Source organism: Panthera pardus, unplaced genomic scaffold (genome assembly GCF_024362965.1).
Source record: "Panthera pardus isolate Hobbes unplaced genomic scaffold, ASM2436296v1 HiC_scaffold_6, whole genome shotgun sequence".
Taxonomy (NCBI): domain Eukaryota; kingdom Metazoa; phylum Chordata; class Mammalia; order Carnivora; family Felidae; genus Panthera; species Panthera pardus.
Window position 1 is genome coordinate 136370600 of NW_026526991.1, and position 15903 is coordinate 136386502.

The following is a 15903-nucleotide window of genomic DNA, read 5'->3' on the forward strand; positions in this document are numbered from 1 at the left end:
GGAAACAGGCTCCAGGCTCTGAGCTGTCAGCACAGAGCTCGACGTGGGGCTCGAACCCACAAACTACGAGATCACGACCCGAGCCGAAGTCGGACGCTTTACTGACTGAGCCACCCAGGCGCCCCACGGGCCCCTCATTCTTAATAATTCAGAAGCCACTCAGGATTTCGGGGTAGTGACAGGAGAGCACTGACCCGAGCAGCATCCAGCCCAGACACCCCCCGCCCCCCGGAACGACAGAGGGAGCTTTTCATCACCTCATTCCGCCGCCCACCTTCCTACGATGGTGCTGACGCCTCTCGCTGGGCTGTACTCAGCCACCACGCATCCACGCGGCTCGCTTGCTGTGGACACCGACTCTGGCCGGGCTCTGTGCCAGGCATTCAGCCGGAGGGGTGGCCGCTCGGCGGGGACACGGGAGACCAACGGGTCAGGCTGATGTCACCAGATACACGCAGAGGCCACAGATCTGCTGCGAGGGCTCTGGACGACAGAGAGAAGGTGCTGATCTAACCGGGAGGGTGGGAGATGGGAAAGCCAGCCTTCCCAGTGGATGAGACACCAGAGCCGAGTTTGTGAGGACGCCTAGAAGGTCGTTGCACGACGAGGAGGCAGAAGCACGTGGTGCCTTCTCCCACGCTGTTCCTTCAGCCGGGGAACAGCAAACCCAGGCCTGCCCACCTCCTCCCCACCCACCACATCTGCCTGGCCGCCTTCAGGACCGGCCGCGGCGGGGCTGGGTGGCTTCCTTCTTCCCCGCAGGGCCCTGCCCCTCCGCGCCCAGCACTACAGGCCCCCTCTCCTCTACGCTCTCAGACCCCCTCTCCATCCGTCCCTCGTGCAATCGTGTGCTGTCTGATCTGCACCTGTGTCCCCTGAAGCCTAGCACACGCGCGCACACGCGTTCGATGACACCGGTTGAAGGAGGGACACAGCGTTGGAACACGAGTGTGGTTTGACCCGGAGCTTTATTCTTAGAAGTGCCGTGTTCAGGATGGGGACGTGTGGCCCCATCACCACGGGCGCCGGTCAAACGCCGCTGGGGTCCGGCGATGCGTCGCCACGAGGGCTTGAGAAAAGCTGACATGGGTCAAGAGGTGAGGGGGCCTGAACACGTGTCATCCAAAGAAGCTCTTGAAGGAGTTAGTGCTGCTTACCCTGGAGATGAGGGGAGGCTGCAGGCGGGGATGCGATCGTATCCACAGCACCCTGAGGTATGGACACCCGGAGATGTGGGAACGCGTGCTGTCCCCTGCTCTGGAATGTGTCTAGAACGAAGGCAGAAGGAGAGAGAGGGCCAGTGAGTGAAGTTCTACAGAGGCACATTTCAGACCCCACAAAGAAATGCTTTCGAAGGATCAAAGTTACCCGACCGCTGGACAATCGGCCTTGAGCTCTCCTAGGTGGACGCATTCCGAGGACGTACAAAGTTGCCACCTTTCCGGGATGCTGTCCCTTTGAGGCCTTTGGTCCCGGGTGGGAGATTAGGCCAGATAACCTGAGACGATGAGCGGATCTAAGGCTCTACGGGGGGGCGTGTCTATCCCCACCTCGGGCCTGTGTGTGTCCGAGCACAGGGACGGAGAGGCCGCACCCGGGCCTCCCTGGGCCCCGTCACGCTGACTACCCCCCGACGTGCTGAGCCGGGCTTCCGACACCAACAGCCGCTCCCGAGTCTGTGACGCAGCGGCAGAATGCATGGAAAGCCTTGCCCTGCACCGTGTGGAATGTTCCTCCCCCCTCCTTCCTGTCCGCACCTTCTCCAGAGCCAGGGGCGGCCGACTGGCTGAGCTGCCCACAGAGCCCAGGAGGAAGTCAGTTCCGGACGGGCCCCCAGCAGCCGTGCTGGGGTCAGAGGAAGAAAGGGGTCTGCGAATACGTCCAGCCTCCCTCTGGGGACATATTTGCTGGCATTGCTGTCACAAGCCACCTTGGCCCCGGGGGCCATAAACACCTCACATCTGGAGGCCGCAAGCCTGAGATCCGGGTGTGGGCGCCCCTGGCTCCTCCTGGGGCTGCTCTCCCGGGCGTGCAGACACCGTCTTCTCCCCGTGTGCTCACATGGTCGTCCCTCTGTCTCCAGATGTCCCCTTCTTGTAAGGACATCAACAGTATTGGATTGGGGACCCACCCTAACGTCCTTGTTTTAACTCGATTGTCTCCATAAAGACCCTGTCTCCAACTAAGGTCTCATTCTGAGGTCTGAATTTGTGGGGGGGGGGGGGGAGGACATCATTCAACCTGTAATAGAGGACATGTGTCTTTTCTGATTGCCCATCACCTGGACCCTGCGATGTGACTTTGGGTGGGAGGCAGGGCTCTCCCTGGGCCCAGACGTTGCCCAGCTGTTCTGTACGATGACAGAGGCCTGGGCCCAGCTGTGGCCAGAGAGACACCTGCACAGAGCTCTGTACTGACGCACATCTCCTGTCACAAAGATGCGGCCGGAGCATATTCTGTCCTGGTGACGTGGCTGCCTCTGCTTCCCAGGAGGAGCAGCGCCCACGCCCACGTTCACCGCCAGCAGCGGGGCGGGAGGGTGAAGAGGTGCCCTGGGCTGTGGGGCCTTTTTTTCTTTTCTTTCCTTAAACGTTTCTTTGAGAGACAGAGAGGGAGAGAGAGAATCACAAGCAGGCTCCGCACTGTCAGCACAGAGCCCGCTGTGGGGCTCGAACTCGCGAAACCGTGAGATCGTGATCTGAGCGGAAACCAGGAATCGGACGCTCAACCGACGAAGCCATCCCGGCGCCCCCAGGACCTTTTGACGGCACCCCCTCTGAGGCCACCTGAACTGTGACCCAGCGGCTCTCGTGGCTCCTGGCTCCTGGGTTCCTCAGCGCTGTTCCAGGTCTTTCTCTCCTCCAGGTGCTGGCTGCCCAAATGCTGCCCAGTGGCGGTGGTCTCTCCGAGGCCTTTCCTGCTCCATGCCTTCTGCCGCCCCGCTGCAGCTCCCATAGCTTCCGTAAGACCAGCTTACCCCCGGTCTCAGGCTGCTTGCTCAGAGAAGCTTCTTGGTGGCGGTGCTGAAGGGGGAGCTTGGAGCCAGTCAGACCCAGCTTCGAACTCGAATGTACTAGATGTGTGACTTTGGGGACGTTGTTTGAACGCTCGAGGTCTCAGTCTTCCCTTCTCTGAAATGGGCTCATAAGCGTAGCTGCCACACCGCCCGTTTTGAGGCGTAAATGAGTCAGGGCCGCTCATGCAGCATTTCACGGGGTCCTGGTCCCAGGGTGGGGGGAGGGGGGGTAAACATCTCCCTCAGAGTGAGCCGTGCCTCTATCACAGGGAAGCCGTCCAAACTGGAGCCTGGGGGGCATGTAGTGACCTGTAGACGAGACCAGCTCAGCGGGGACTGAGAGGGGCGAGCCCCGCCTGTGGCTGGCAGGCTTGCACGGGCTGGTTTTTTTTGGGGGGGGCGGTGCCGCAGATGCTCGGTTACTCCAGCCCTGCAGGGCAGCACGAGGTGGCCAGCCTGCACCCGCCCAACATTTAGCTCAGGTGTTTCCCCTGCTTCTGGGCCAAGTGCCTGGCTCCTGTCCCCTCCCTGCTAATTCGGAACACACTAGAAAGCAACGGAAGACCCGAGAGAAGGTCGGAGTCTTCCCCCAAAGAAGTCCCGTTTGGGGGACTGTGCAAGAACCTCGTTGCTGACCGTCCCCGTAGGTACTTTCTCCTGGGGGTGTGGACACCGTGTTACCCTCCCCAGGTCTATCCGAGCCTGACTCCCATGGCGCATCCCCGACTGTCCCTTCCTCCCGGCGCCCAGCACTTGGCAAGAGGGTCAGGGAGGGTCCTTTCCGGTTCCGGGTCCGACTCCCTTGCCCCCTCTGGGTGGGTCCAGGCTCCTGGCTGTTAGGGAAACAACCACCAGAAAAGCAGATGGTGGGAGGTCTGCAGGTGGGCGGGGCCCAGATCTTCCTCAGAAATCTTCTCTTTGTTTGTGCTTTGCCTTTTGGGGGAGAAACACACCCCGTCTCCCCCACTGCTTCCATTCACCATGGGGCAGTCCCTACCTCATACATGCGTTTTCATTTTAAATTCTCCAACGGGCACCAGAGAGTCGTTTTTTAGCTGGCTGGCTGGGGGAACCTTTGATCAGCCCCAGGAATCCGTGAGGATCAACAGAGGCCAGCAGGGCTGGGCTGTGTTTGACTTAAAATTGGAAACACAGGAGTGGTTTTATATAGTCTGGGAGGTCCAGGAGCCCCGAGCGCTGATTTATGAGAGGCTTGGTATGAGAAGCCTATGGTAATATTTATAAATTCCTTCCCCAGGGCTGGATGGAATGTTCCTCTGAAACTGCGGTCAGATAGCACCTTTTGGGGGGATGAAGGGAGGTTAGGTCCAATTCTTCAGTGATTGAAAAAAAACAGGGAATGTGGGGGAAGGATGGCTGTTCCTAAGAGACTCTGCAAAGGAAGCTGGTCTGCAGGGTCCTTACACCCTCCGGGACTCTCTCTAGTCCAGGACCTTGCAGGGGCTCCTCTCTGGTGCTCCAGAGCCCAGGTTGCCCCCTGCCTGACCTCCTGCAAGGCCGGGGACCTACATATTATGGGGACCACAGTTTACAGATATCCACCTTGGTGTCAGGGGACACGAGACAGGTCCTGGCCTGGCCGTGTGGGAAGGACGAACAGGAAGGATGACAGAGTGGACGTGTGGAGGGGGCTGAAGACACACACAGGTGTACTGAGGGGCCCGAGCCTGATGAGTGACACAGGATGCACTGAGTCAGAGCCATGTCCCTCATGGAGGTGGCTGCCGGGAGGGCCCCGTGTGCCTTCCAGGCACGGCCAGAGGCTCACACACGCACGGTGGGTTTTGGACCACCAGCCAAGGCAGGGGACCCCACAGAATCAGGGAGCCCCTGCCCAACCGCGTCCCCTCGGGCTGGTGTCCCTGTCCCTAATCCCTCAGGCTGGGGGAGGGGCTGAGCCATGTGGCCCAACTGGCTGATGACCTTGCTTGAATGAGAAGGGACGATGGCGAACGTGTTTCAAAAAGTGCATTCAGGAGAGTAAAACCAAGGGGAGGGGAGAGGAGGGAACGTTCTCAGCTCTGGCCCACCTTGACCTTGCCGCCTCCGTTTCCCACCTATGAACAGAAGAGAACCCCATTGATATCAGTGATCTGCGTCTGAGGGATCCTGGAGGGTGTGTGTCCTACCTGCTGCTTGGCGTCATGATGGAAACGGCAGGCGGTGGTCTGGGGTCTCTGGGGGTCTCTGGGGGTGGTGGGGAGCTTGTCACCTTCTTTCCAGCCTGCCTGGGCCCTCACCCGCAGCCCGGCTCCGGGAACACCTGAAGGAGGGTCAGGGGCTCGTCATGAGGTCTTTGCACAACCGCTCGCTCCTGCGCTGGCCCACAGACTCCCCACGGGAGCCCCCAAAGCCCGTTAAAATGCCCGCAGGACGGTTCCCACAAGACGCCTGCGATTCTAAGACCTGCTTCGGCTGAATCAGCGGGAGGCTGGGTGGAAGGCGCACAGAGACGCCTCGTCCCCTTCTAGCTGTGTGTCAGCAGGCACACAGGTCCCCCATACTCGCAAGGGCTGAGCTGGGCCGACAGCGGGAAAGCAGGGGTTAAATGCCCACTCTCCAGCCGGGCCCACGCGCCACGGCGGGGACCTGGTTGACGCTGAGCGCGGTGGAGGAAGACCTCTGAAGCCAGCCGGTCCCTCACCTGCCCCTTCCCTTCCTGAAGCATTTAGGAGGTGGAATCCTTTTGTCCCTGGAGGGTGACGTCAGTGTTCCCCCTGGCAGGTGGGACCATCATGCGCGTCTGAACCGCTGCGGTGACGGCTGGCTGGGCGCCCCGAGGGAGCGGCGGCCCTGACATCTGGACGCTCCATCCGGCACGTGGACGTGTTGCCAGTGCACGACCCGTAGGCGTTCTGCCAATCCCGGCGGTCGGGGGCTGCGGGGAGGCTCAGCTCCATCAGGCTCAGCCCCCGGCCCAGCCAAAAGGGCCTGCAGTCAGGCCCGCCCTCCTCTCCCACGCCGGGAGGGCCTTCCCAGCTGCACTGCGTTGGGGCATTCCTGCCCCAGACCCTGCCTCAGTGTCCTCTCGGCCCCAGCCCCTTCCCGCCTCGTCTTTTCCCTTGGACTCAGGGGCGGAAGTTCCTCGGTGGAGGCCAAGGCCAAGTCGCCAGGCCGCACGGAGAGTTAGAGCTGCAGGGGTCGCCTTTAGGCAACAGCAGCTGTCATTTATTAAGCGCCTACTGCATGCCGGGCATGTTAAGGAGATGATTTCTAACGCTCACAGGTGCTCGAGAGAGGCACTATCAGAGTCCTCAGTCACGGCAGAGGCGAAGGGGCAATGGAGAGGCCGCGCAGTGTGGCCGAGGGCACAGCCCTGCGTGCAATCCTGGCCCCGTCACCTCCCAGCTGTGGGGCATCCGGCAGATTTCTCAAGCTCTGCATGTATCAGCTTCCTCATCTGCGAGACGGGGAGGCTGCTGACGCAGCTCGTGCACAGGCTCGTGGCGGGCTCCTGTGCCCGCAGGGTGCTCACGACGGTGCCCAGCGCCCAGGAGGGGCTGCGGGAACACCTGCTAGCCTCACGGAGAAGCAGAGCGCTCCGGGCCGTCAGCAGCCAGCTGCAGGCACAAGCCTGGAGAGTCCAGTCTGTCTGGCCCCGGTGCCCATGTTCTTCATTGTACACACGAGGAAACACGCGTGGTGGGGACGGGGTGTTGGGGGAAAGGACTTAAGGCAAGATGGGCCAGGGGCTTTGTGACCCTCCCAGGGCCGACAGCCATTGCGTGAGTTGAAGAGAGCCTCGGGGCAGCATCCACGGCACCAAACACCGCCTCAACCTGGGCAAGGTCTCTCTGACCCCCCGGGGTGATCCGGTGCGGCCTCTGAGGGATGCCAGCAAATGCGGGAATAACCATCTCAGGGGCTGGACAGGTGGCTCGCATCCACCCCCCGCCCTGGTCCTGTACCGTCAGAGCACGGTGCATCCCGGAGACCGCAGGTGACAGAAACCCACCGTCAGGCTGCCTTCCCACCTGTAACCCAGCCGGGTCTCCAGGGCTCTGTGATGCCTCTTAACTGCTCTTTGCTACTGACTTCTCCATTTTACTTGAAATAAACATTCAAGGTTTGCCTTCCTTAGGCTTCTCTCTTTTCATTACGCTCTCCACTGCTAGGTTTCATCGCCTCTCCAAAACGCACAAAAATGGAGACCCCCGCCTCATTTAAACGCTGGACTAGCAACAAGGATCGTTTCCGCGGAGCCAGAACAGAAGGAGCCACGACGGGGACGCAAACGTTTTATTATCCCCTGTGGTTCCCTCTCCCTCTCGCTCACATTTCCCTCCGTGAAGCTGAACAGGAACATGTTACAACTGAGCCCAGCTTTACTACCGGCCTCAAAGGATGAATCGCAGACAAGCAAGCACCCGGTGGAAAGAGGGGGTGTCTCCCAGGAAGCCGGAGCTCAAGTGTCAATGTCTCTGTCAGCCTCTCCCCCGGGCCGGGCCCCTCCCGCCCGCAGAGGGAGCCTTCTGGCCACAGTGGCTCTGAAACCCCCCAGGCGCTGGGGTTCCCGCTGCCCTGGCCCCAGTGCTAAGCGGCCCGCAGGTCCCAGCCCAGAGGGCTCTGTGACGCCACGCTGCGCCCTCCCCAGGTCACCGTCAGGGCAGTGACGTCACTGCTACTCCTGAGTTTCAGAGGCACCTGGCGTTTGCTGGGCTCGAGGGTGGCCCGTGTCATTCCGGCTGAGAAGAGGCCGGGGGAGGGTCGGCAGGAGAGAAGGCGACAGAGTGAGGTGCAGGAAGCGGGGTGGAATCACCCGGGCGGGGGAGAAGCAGAGCCCAGGCGGGCGGGAGGGGTGCAGGGAGCGATGCCAGGCCGAGGTTCCCGCCCGAGCCGGAGGCAGAGCCCTCGGCCAAGCCGGGCGGCCCCTCACTTGGAGACCAGCATGTGCACGAACTCCTCGTAGTTGACCTGGCCGTCCCCGTCCACGTCGGCGGCCCGGATCATCTCGTCCACCTCGTCGTCGCTCAGCTTCTCCCCGAGCCTGGTCATCACGTGCCGCAGCTCGGCCGCGCTCACCAGGCCGTTGCCGTCCTTGTCGAACACGCGGAAGGCCTCCCGGATCTGCTCCTCGCTGTCCCTGCCCCTCAGCTGCCGGGCCATCATGCCCAGGAACTCAGGGAAGTCCACGGAGCCATTGCCGTCACGGTCGATCTCGCCCACCATGTCCCGGAGCTCGGCCTCCGTGGGGTTCTGGCCCAGGGACCGCATGACGGTGCCCAGCTCCTGGGTGGTGATGGCGCCGTCCCCGTCCTTGTCGAACAGGCAGAAGGCCTCCCTGAACTCCGCCACCTGTTCCTCCGTCAGCTGGTCGGCCATGGAGGGAGCGGTGGCAGCGGCCGGGCTCCGGGGGACAGGTGGTCGCACTAGGGGCGCCGGCTGGCTGGCCGTCTGGCCCGGGCTTGACTGGCGGGCGCTTAAGAAGGAGCAGGGCTCCGCTGGCACCCCGACTCCCCGCCCCGCGGTTGCCCGGGGCCGGGCACTGTTGGAACAGGAGTCGGCACCAGGAACGGGCCGGTGGAGGGTTGGGCTGCGGCCAGCGCCCGTGTGCGCGCGCGCGCGCGCGTGTGTGTGTGTGTGTGTGTGTGTGTGTGTGAGCTGCTCCCGCCCGCCCCACTGGCAGCTGTTGGGAACCCCCCGCGGGGACTCCCTGTCCCCTCCTCCTGCCCCATCGCCAGACCCTGCACTCAGTGAAACGAGCAGTTTCCCTTCTGGGAAAGTTCGGGCAGGATGAAAGGCAGAGGTTGCCTTGGCCTGAAGGGAACTCGTTTCCTTGTCCGGATTCCCAAAGCCTGAAAGCCCTCGCTTTCCCAAGAGGGTTTTCAGAGAACGAACAAAGGCTTTCTCCTTCAGGTGGAAGCAGACTGTCTTCTCACCTTCAGAAGAAACATGAATGGAGAAGGTTTTCCTCCAACGTGTTCACTCCTCGATATGTATCGAGGGCCTACTGTGTGCAAGTACTATTCTAGAAGCTGGGAATAGAGCCAGGGACAAGACAGGCAACTCCCAGGCCTCCAGAAGCTTGTATTCCCTCCCGGAGACAGCTAGCTGGCGAGTAAACCAAACGATGAGATTCGTGGATATTGTGACAGGTGCCATGAAGGAAGACACAGGGGTGCTGGCGGGGGGAGCACGGACAGGTCACCTCCACAGCGGTGGTCAGGGAAGGCTTCTCTCAGAGGTGGCACTGGAGGGTGACCTGAAGGGAAGGAGGTGTCTTCCCGCCAGGCAGGCTGAGCAGGCTCAAAGCCCACGCGGTGGGTGGGGAGAGGGCGTGGCATGGCCAAGGGACAGAAAGTCGGCCAGTGTGGCTGCAGCCTGATGGATGAGGGGAGAGAAGGACATGAGGAAGGGCACATCTCCTCAGATGCGGTGGGGGAGTCACGTTCTATTCTCTGATGAATGGGAAGACAGGCAAAGGCATGTCCGAAAGTCTGGACCTGGGTTTTGGGGGAGAAGAGCAGAAGCAAGGGGGTATTTGTAAGAGGAGATGGTCTCAAGAACGCAAAATGGGATGCTCACCGAGCACACATTCCTGCCCCCAGGGAGCCTGGGGAAATGACCACGCACCTAGTGACAAGAGGCCACGCTGCCTGTGGGAATCCACGGAAATCCAAACTGGGAGAGACGCTCAGAGAACCACCATGATACGGCAGGAGACGAGCAAAGGAGGACGACACCACCAGACTTCCTGTAAAGCCACAGTAATCAGGATGGAGTGGGACTGCAAAACAGTGGACACATAGATTAATGCAACAGGACAGAGGGCCCAGAAATAGACTCGCAGAACACAAGCGACTAAGGAGCAAAGGAAATACAAGGTAGTCTTTTCAACAAGCGGTGATGGAACAGCTGGGCGTCCATGTGCAAAAAAAACAAAAAAAAAAAAGTGAATCTGGACACAGACCTTACGCCCTTCCCAAAAAGTAACCCGAAATGGATCACAGACCCACATGGGAAATGCAGAACTACAAACCTCCCAGATGATGACATAGAAAGTCTGAGTGACCTTGGGCTTGGCAATGACACCCAGCTCATCCAGTTTGGGTCTGGGCTGGGTTTACATAGGAAGCCAAAGGCGTGATCCATGGAAGAATTGATGAGCTGGATGTTATGGTCTGAGTATGTCTTCCCAGAATTCATAAGCTGAAATTGCACCCCCAAGGGGATGTAGTCATGAGATAACACGAGGGCAGTAGCAGGAGGCCGAGGGACCACTGGACACAAGCGTGTAAGCGACATGGTGTCCTGGAGAGCCAAGGGCTAGCATCGTGGGAGAGCTCGTGAGACAGTCCCCGTGATGGACGCATACGTTCTCGCTTCCTGCCTACTTCACCCGCAAGAGGGTAAGTGGCCGATGGGTGTCTGCAGGTTTCTGGATCATGGTGCCGTGGCTCCAACATCCAGCCCTCGCCCTAAGCGAGTTCTTCAAAAAGGCACGTTGAAAGAGAGCTCAGTAAGGATTTTAAACAAAGGTACTCATGACTCACAAAGGACAGTGCTGGGATGGGCTAAGCTGTGGCAGCCTCACTGGTTAGGAAACTCGCTCTTATTTCATGGCTTTCTGCCATCCTCTCCCTGCAGCCCTCCCGGAGAACACATTTTTGATCCTGGGACCCATCTACACATTTAAAATTATCGAGAACGCCAAAAGGCCTTTGTGTATGTGGGCTACACCAACCAGTATGTTCTGGAGTTGAAATTACAACCGGAAAAAAATTCAAGTATCTAGCTATATTTTTCTACATTCATTTGTAACTTAAAAAAATAGGAGTAAAAAACTCATTGCATGTTAACAGATATACTGTAGTTTTATGAGAGATCTATTTCTAAAATAAAAAGATAATAGTTTTAATTATTGATAAAACTAATAACTTATTTATTAATTATTATTATTTATTAATTGATTATTAATAAAACTAATAAAAACAACGTCGCAAATCGCTTCGTGTGTCTGGTTTTGTGGAAGCATGTCTGTTTCTGCTGCACTGGTCTGTGGGAGGATGTTTTGATACGAAGTACAGACTAACCCAGCTTCACACGGATACGCAGCTGGAAACGGAGAACGTCTACATGACTCAGGTATTGGCGGGTATTTTTCTTCGGTGCTATATCAACATTCCACGAGTGGTGGTTTCTCAAAGGTTAGCTGCAGTGTGGGATCCGAAGCCACATCAATGATCTTTCTCGTACTGTCACATTAAAATCCATTGGTCACTCTTGGGCTTCGTGATTGTGTCATGCTCTGCTTTGTTCCTTTGGACAATATTGGTTCACTGAGTTCTGTAGATCTTCTGAAGGTTGACCCGTTGCAGATAAAATTATAAAAATCTCATGGGGCACCTGGGTGGCTCAGTCGGTTGAGCGTCCGACTTCAGCTCAGGTCATGATCTCACGGCTGGCAGGTTTGAGCCCTGCATTGGGCTCTGTGTTGACAGTTCAGAGCCGGGAGCCTGCTTCTTATTCTGTGTCTCCCTCTCTCTCTGCCCTTCCCCCACTCATGCTCTGTCTCTCTCTCTCTCTCTCTCTCTCTGTCTCAAATATAAATAAACATTAAAGATTTTTTTAAAAATCACATTCTTTCATATCACCAACAATCCTATTAGGAAAGTATCAGAAAGTCTCAAGCTCACAGTGACAGGTATGGAATTTCCAAAATTCTAATTTTTATTTGAAAGCTCAAATTTTATCATTGACAACAAAGACTACCGATTGTTTTTCTTAAAGTGACAAGCTCACCTCATCCATTTTTTGAAACAAAATGTCTGCCAAATACCAGGTCTGGAGCAACCATGTGGTGTCATATCAGCTGTTCTTTCCAATAAAAATGGCGGTCCATGACAAAAGCTTCCCCATTACACATGGGCTCACAAGAGCACCTTTCTTATGGCAAATGCTGTATGTCAATGTTTAGCAGCGTATTAAAGATGTGCCTACAAGGGTTGAAACTTCATAAAGTAATAATGTCACTACTTCTCCAAGAACATTCTTAAGTGAAACTGGCTTTTTGTTTTTTCAGTTCAGTGAAGTGTATGATGATTGCTAGTACAGGAGCCTTGATTCATGCTAGAGGGCTAGGGATTTTACCCTCCACTGCTTTGGCCCCAGTGCAAGACGTCAACGCAATGAACACAGCAGATAATGTCTTCGTATTATTAGGAGAATAGGTTGGCCTCCCAGACCCTCAGAGAGGGTACTGGGGACACCCTCCCCTCCCACGGATCCTTGGAACACACTTGGAGGCCCACAACGGTGGAGTGTTGAGAACCATGTCTGAACTGAGTGTAGGACTCCCCGGGCTGGAGGTAAGAGGTACTGAGGACGCTGGAATCTTGGCAGGGACAGTGTGGACCCTACAGAATATGGTGTTGATGATGACCTCACGAGACACACATCCAGGGGACTGCCTGCTGCAGCAACTTCCTCTGAAGAGTAGATAACCCAAGGTATTTCTCTTCTCTCTGAATTGGCACTGTAATAGTTTTTGTTAAAAAGAATTCATGCGGCACCCTCGTGGATATGCCTCTCTTGCTGGGTGCTATGAAGATGTAGATTAGGATTCCCCAGTCTCGTCAACCAGTCATGCCTCTGTGCCCTTCGAGAATGGGTGAGGCTGAGTGTGGCCATGAGAGTTCTCTCTCTCTCTCTCTCTCTCTCTTGATTAACAGCCCTAACCCTTGCTCATCTACCTCCAGCCCTCCAGTATGAATATAAACACGTTGTCGTAATGTGTTTGGGTCGCTATAACAAAATACGACAAACTGGATGGCTTCCAGATTCAGGGCATGAATCTGAAGTCACTCTTGGAGTGACTTTTGGTCAGTCTTTATGACCAGGGCTGTCCTGGGCTAGGCTGGGCTGGAGTTTGAGTTCAGGGAGGAGAAGGCGGTTCTGGATCAGAGCGAGTTGTTTGAGAAATCTGATAAGTAACCGGTGACATCATGTTTAGGAGGCTTGTGCGCGATGTAAGAACGCGTTTCCCAGAGCTCATGAGACACCGTGCATGGCCTTCCGCTGGGTCATAAAGTGCAGGAGTGCTCACTTTTATGATTTGAGGCCTCACCTGCAGAATGAAGTCCACTGCAGAGGAAACAAACAATCAGACTGTTTTGAGAGTTTCCTGGATCCCCTTGGGTCAACGGGTCCTCATGTCCACTCCCACTGCTTTTACCAGGCAGCCCGCCTGAGGTCAGCCTCCACGGGTGCCCCACCCTGCACCAAGGCCACCTGTTTAGATACCGTCGAGCTCCTTAGCAGCTCACCTGCTGAGGCCAGGGCCTCCGGTGTCGCTGAGCACCTCTCACTTGGTGCATTTACGAAGAGGCAGCAGGACGGACACAAAGTGCCCTGTATACTGACAGCCACTTTGATTAAATCAGTATTAAATGATCACCCCAAATGAAAGCAAATTAGTCCTAAATCCCACAATAAAAGCAACCAGGCAAGTTAAGATGTCTTCTCGAACTTCCTGTTTTCCTGCAAGAAGGATGATTTTTTTTTAATGTTTATTTTTGAGAGAGAGAGAGAGAGACAGAACGCAAGTGAGGGAGGGGCAGAGAGAGAGGGAGACCCAGAATCCGAAGCAGGCTCCAGGCTCCGAGCTGTCAGCACAGAGCCCGACGCGTGGCTCGAACCCATGAGCTGTGAGGTCATGACCGGAGCCGAAGTCAGATGCTTAACCAACTAAGCCACCCAGGCACCCCAAGGATGATTTTTTTTTAAAACACCTGCCAGGATTGGTGACTTTCTCCAGGTAACTCACCAAGCTCACTGGTTGCCCCTACCACGAACTTCGGGGCAGGTGAAGCGTCCTGGACTGGCCTTGGGGAAGGCAGGGTAGAGGAGAGCAGAGCAGGGAGGAGAGTGTGTTGGTTCTGGAAGGGCTCCTTTGTATGACTCACCGGCCTTTCAAATCTGATATTTGATGTTTTTTCTTTTTGTTGTTGTTGTTTTTACTTTTTTGATATTTGATGTTTTGAAAAAAAAAATGACCAACAGTAAACATTAAATGAGGTAATGTTGCTGAGGGGCTAGAGGTACATTTAACAAATCTTCTGATACCCAGCTACGTTTGATAATTGGCTAAGCGGGTTTAAGCCCCCCCCCCCCCCAAGCACAAGGGTGTGGTAATTACCTTCAAGAGAACCACACACTTCCCCGAGGGGTCTGGAACTCACTAAGAGGCAGGAAGAGTGTTTCTTCCAAGTTCTAAGCCTTTGAAGTTTACGATTGTGATGAAAACCTTTCATTCAGTCCAGAAAGCGTGTGTGCACGCTTGTGTGTGCGTGGGGCTCAAGTGTCCACGTGAGCACATGTGTGCCTGCCGGGGAGCATGTGACCAGCGGAGGAAGCAGGAGTGTTTGGGGCATGGGCTCTGTACCTGGGGAGGTGATTCGAAGGAGGCAAAGTGCTTTAGCAACGTGCACAACTCCCTTTGGAAGTCATTCCCCCAGTGTTGTTGCTTTTTTTTTTTTTTTTGATGTTTATTTATTTTTGAGAGAAAAAGAGAGGGAGAGAGCAGGGGAGGGGCAGAGAGAGAGGGAGACACAGAATCCGAAGCAGGCTCCAGGTTCAGAGCTGTCAGCACAGAGCCCAGCGTGGGGCTTGAACCCACAGACCGTGAGATCGTGACCGAGTCAGATGCTTCACTGACTGAGCGGCCCAGGTATCCCCTCACCCAATGTTTTTTTTTTTTTTAATTTTCTTATTTTTTTAATTTTTTATTTATTTTTGAGACAGGGAGAGACAGAGCATGAACAGGGGAGGGTCCTAGAGAGAGAGACACAGAATCTGAAACAGGCTCCAGGCTCTGAGCTGTCAGCACAGAGCCCGACGCGGGGCTCGAACTCACGGACTGTGAGATCATGACCTGAGCCGAAGTTGGCCGCTTAACCTACTGAGCCACCCAGGCGCCCCAACCCAATGGTTTTAAACTTGCTCGTTGAAGCACAGCCGTAGCACAGGGCACTACAGATTCCTACACGAGGGGGTTCCGAAGGGTGGCTGGGACTGTAAAAGCTTAATAAAGGTTAACTGTTATTCACCATCCAAGTAAGATTTCATGTGAAAAGGGGCTTCCCCTGCTAATGAGATTGTGAAAGTTACCCTCCCGTCTAAACCCCTTCGTTTCCGGACAAGGACGTTATAACCCATCAGACTGAAGGATCTGGTTAACTACTTAGTGAACCACAAGATACGGGCCTCGGTGGGGGTGGGGGCATGGGGGGTGGTCTCCTGACTCTTCATGCTTCGAGGATCGGGGCCCGAGGGGCACTGCCAGTTACTAAGGGACTCTCTGGTCAGCCTCAAGTGCCTCGAAGGCAGAGAGAGCGTTTTGTTCACTGGAGACTCTGGGATTCCAGCACAGCCCCAGCACAGAACACGCACTGGAGAAACTTCTGAATGGAAGAGGAAGGCTTTGACCAAGGCGGCCCGCTCTTCTGGAGTAGAGCGCAGGTTTCCTGGGAAGGCCTGGTCCAGTGGGCAGGGAGGACAGGGCAGGGGGGCTCGCGACTCTGGGGTCACCGACCACGGGGGTCAAGCGTCTCAGAGCGAACCCAAGAGTGTCGAGGTCCAGTCCTGACTCAGCGCCACTGATGTCGACCCCGGTGGCGATTCTGTCTGTTGGAGGAAGAGAAGAGACCGCTCCTGACCTCGTCTTTAAAGGAGTACAGAGGTGACCAAAAAAAACCTCACCCAGGACCAAGCGTTGCCTTCCTGGAAGAGGCCAGATTTGGGGACTCGGAGAAGGGGCGACTGAGGAAAGGAGGAGGAAGGAGTGGAGGGTGTGGATATGGTGTGACCCAAGGGACCTCAGTGGGAAGCCCCAGGGCAAAGTCCCCTGCAGTCAGCGGGGGAAGGAA

The 15903-nt window shown here is 56.3% G+C and overlaps 1 protein-coding gene and 2 long non-coding RNA genes across 3 annotated transcripts in view; 1 reads left to right on the forward strand and 2 right to left on the reverse strand.

Annotated features, from left to right (window-relative positions):
• Window positions 1-83: 83 nt before the first annotated feature.
• Window positions 84-5190, reverse strand: LOC128774970 (uncharacterized). Its single transcript, XR_008419553.1, has 3 exons — window positions 5167-5190; window positions 867-1268; window positions 84-483 (listed from the first exon to the last, which is right to left on the reverse strand). It is a non-coding gene; the product is annotated as an uncharacterized LOC128774970 (long non-coding RNA).
• Window positions 5191-7262: 2072 nt separating this feature from the next.
• Window positions 7263-8544, reverse strand: LOC109273783 (calmodulin-like protein 3). The gene has a single exon (XM_019460889.2). It carries the CDS (start codon window positions 8357-8359, stop codon window positions 7910-7912), a length of 450 nt encoding a protein of 149 aa, XP_019316434.1. The 5' UTR covers window positions 8360-8544; the 3' UTR covers window positions 7263-7909.
• Window positions 8545-9357: 813 nt separating this feature from the next.
• Window positions 9358-15903, forward strand: part of LOC128774971 (uncharacterized) — a 256264-nt gene continuing 249718 nt past the window's right edge. The window contains exon 1 of the long non-coding RNA XR_008419554.1: window positions 9358-10386. This is a non-coding gene — a long non-coding RNA (uncharacterized LOC128774971). The remainder of the gene's footprint in view (window positions 10387-15903) is intronic.

Bases quoted from the DNA above. Each gene is read 5' to 3' on its own strand.
- LOC109273783 (XM_019460889.2), bottom strand. From the start codon at position 8,359: ATGGCCGACCAGCTGACGGAGGAACAGGTGGCGGAGTTCAGGGAGGCC.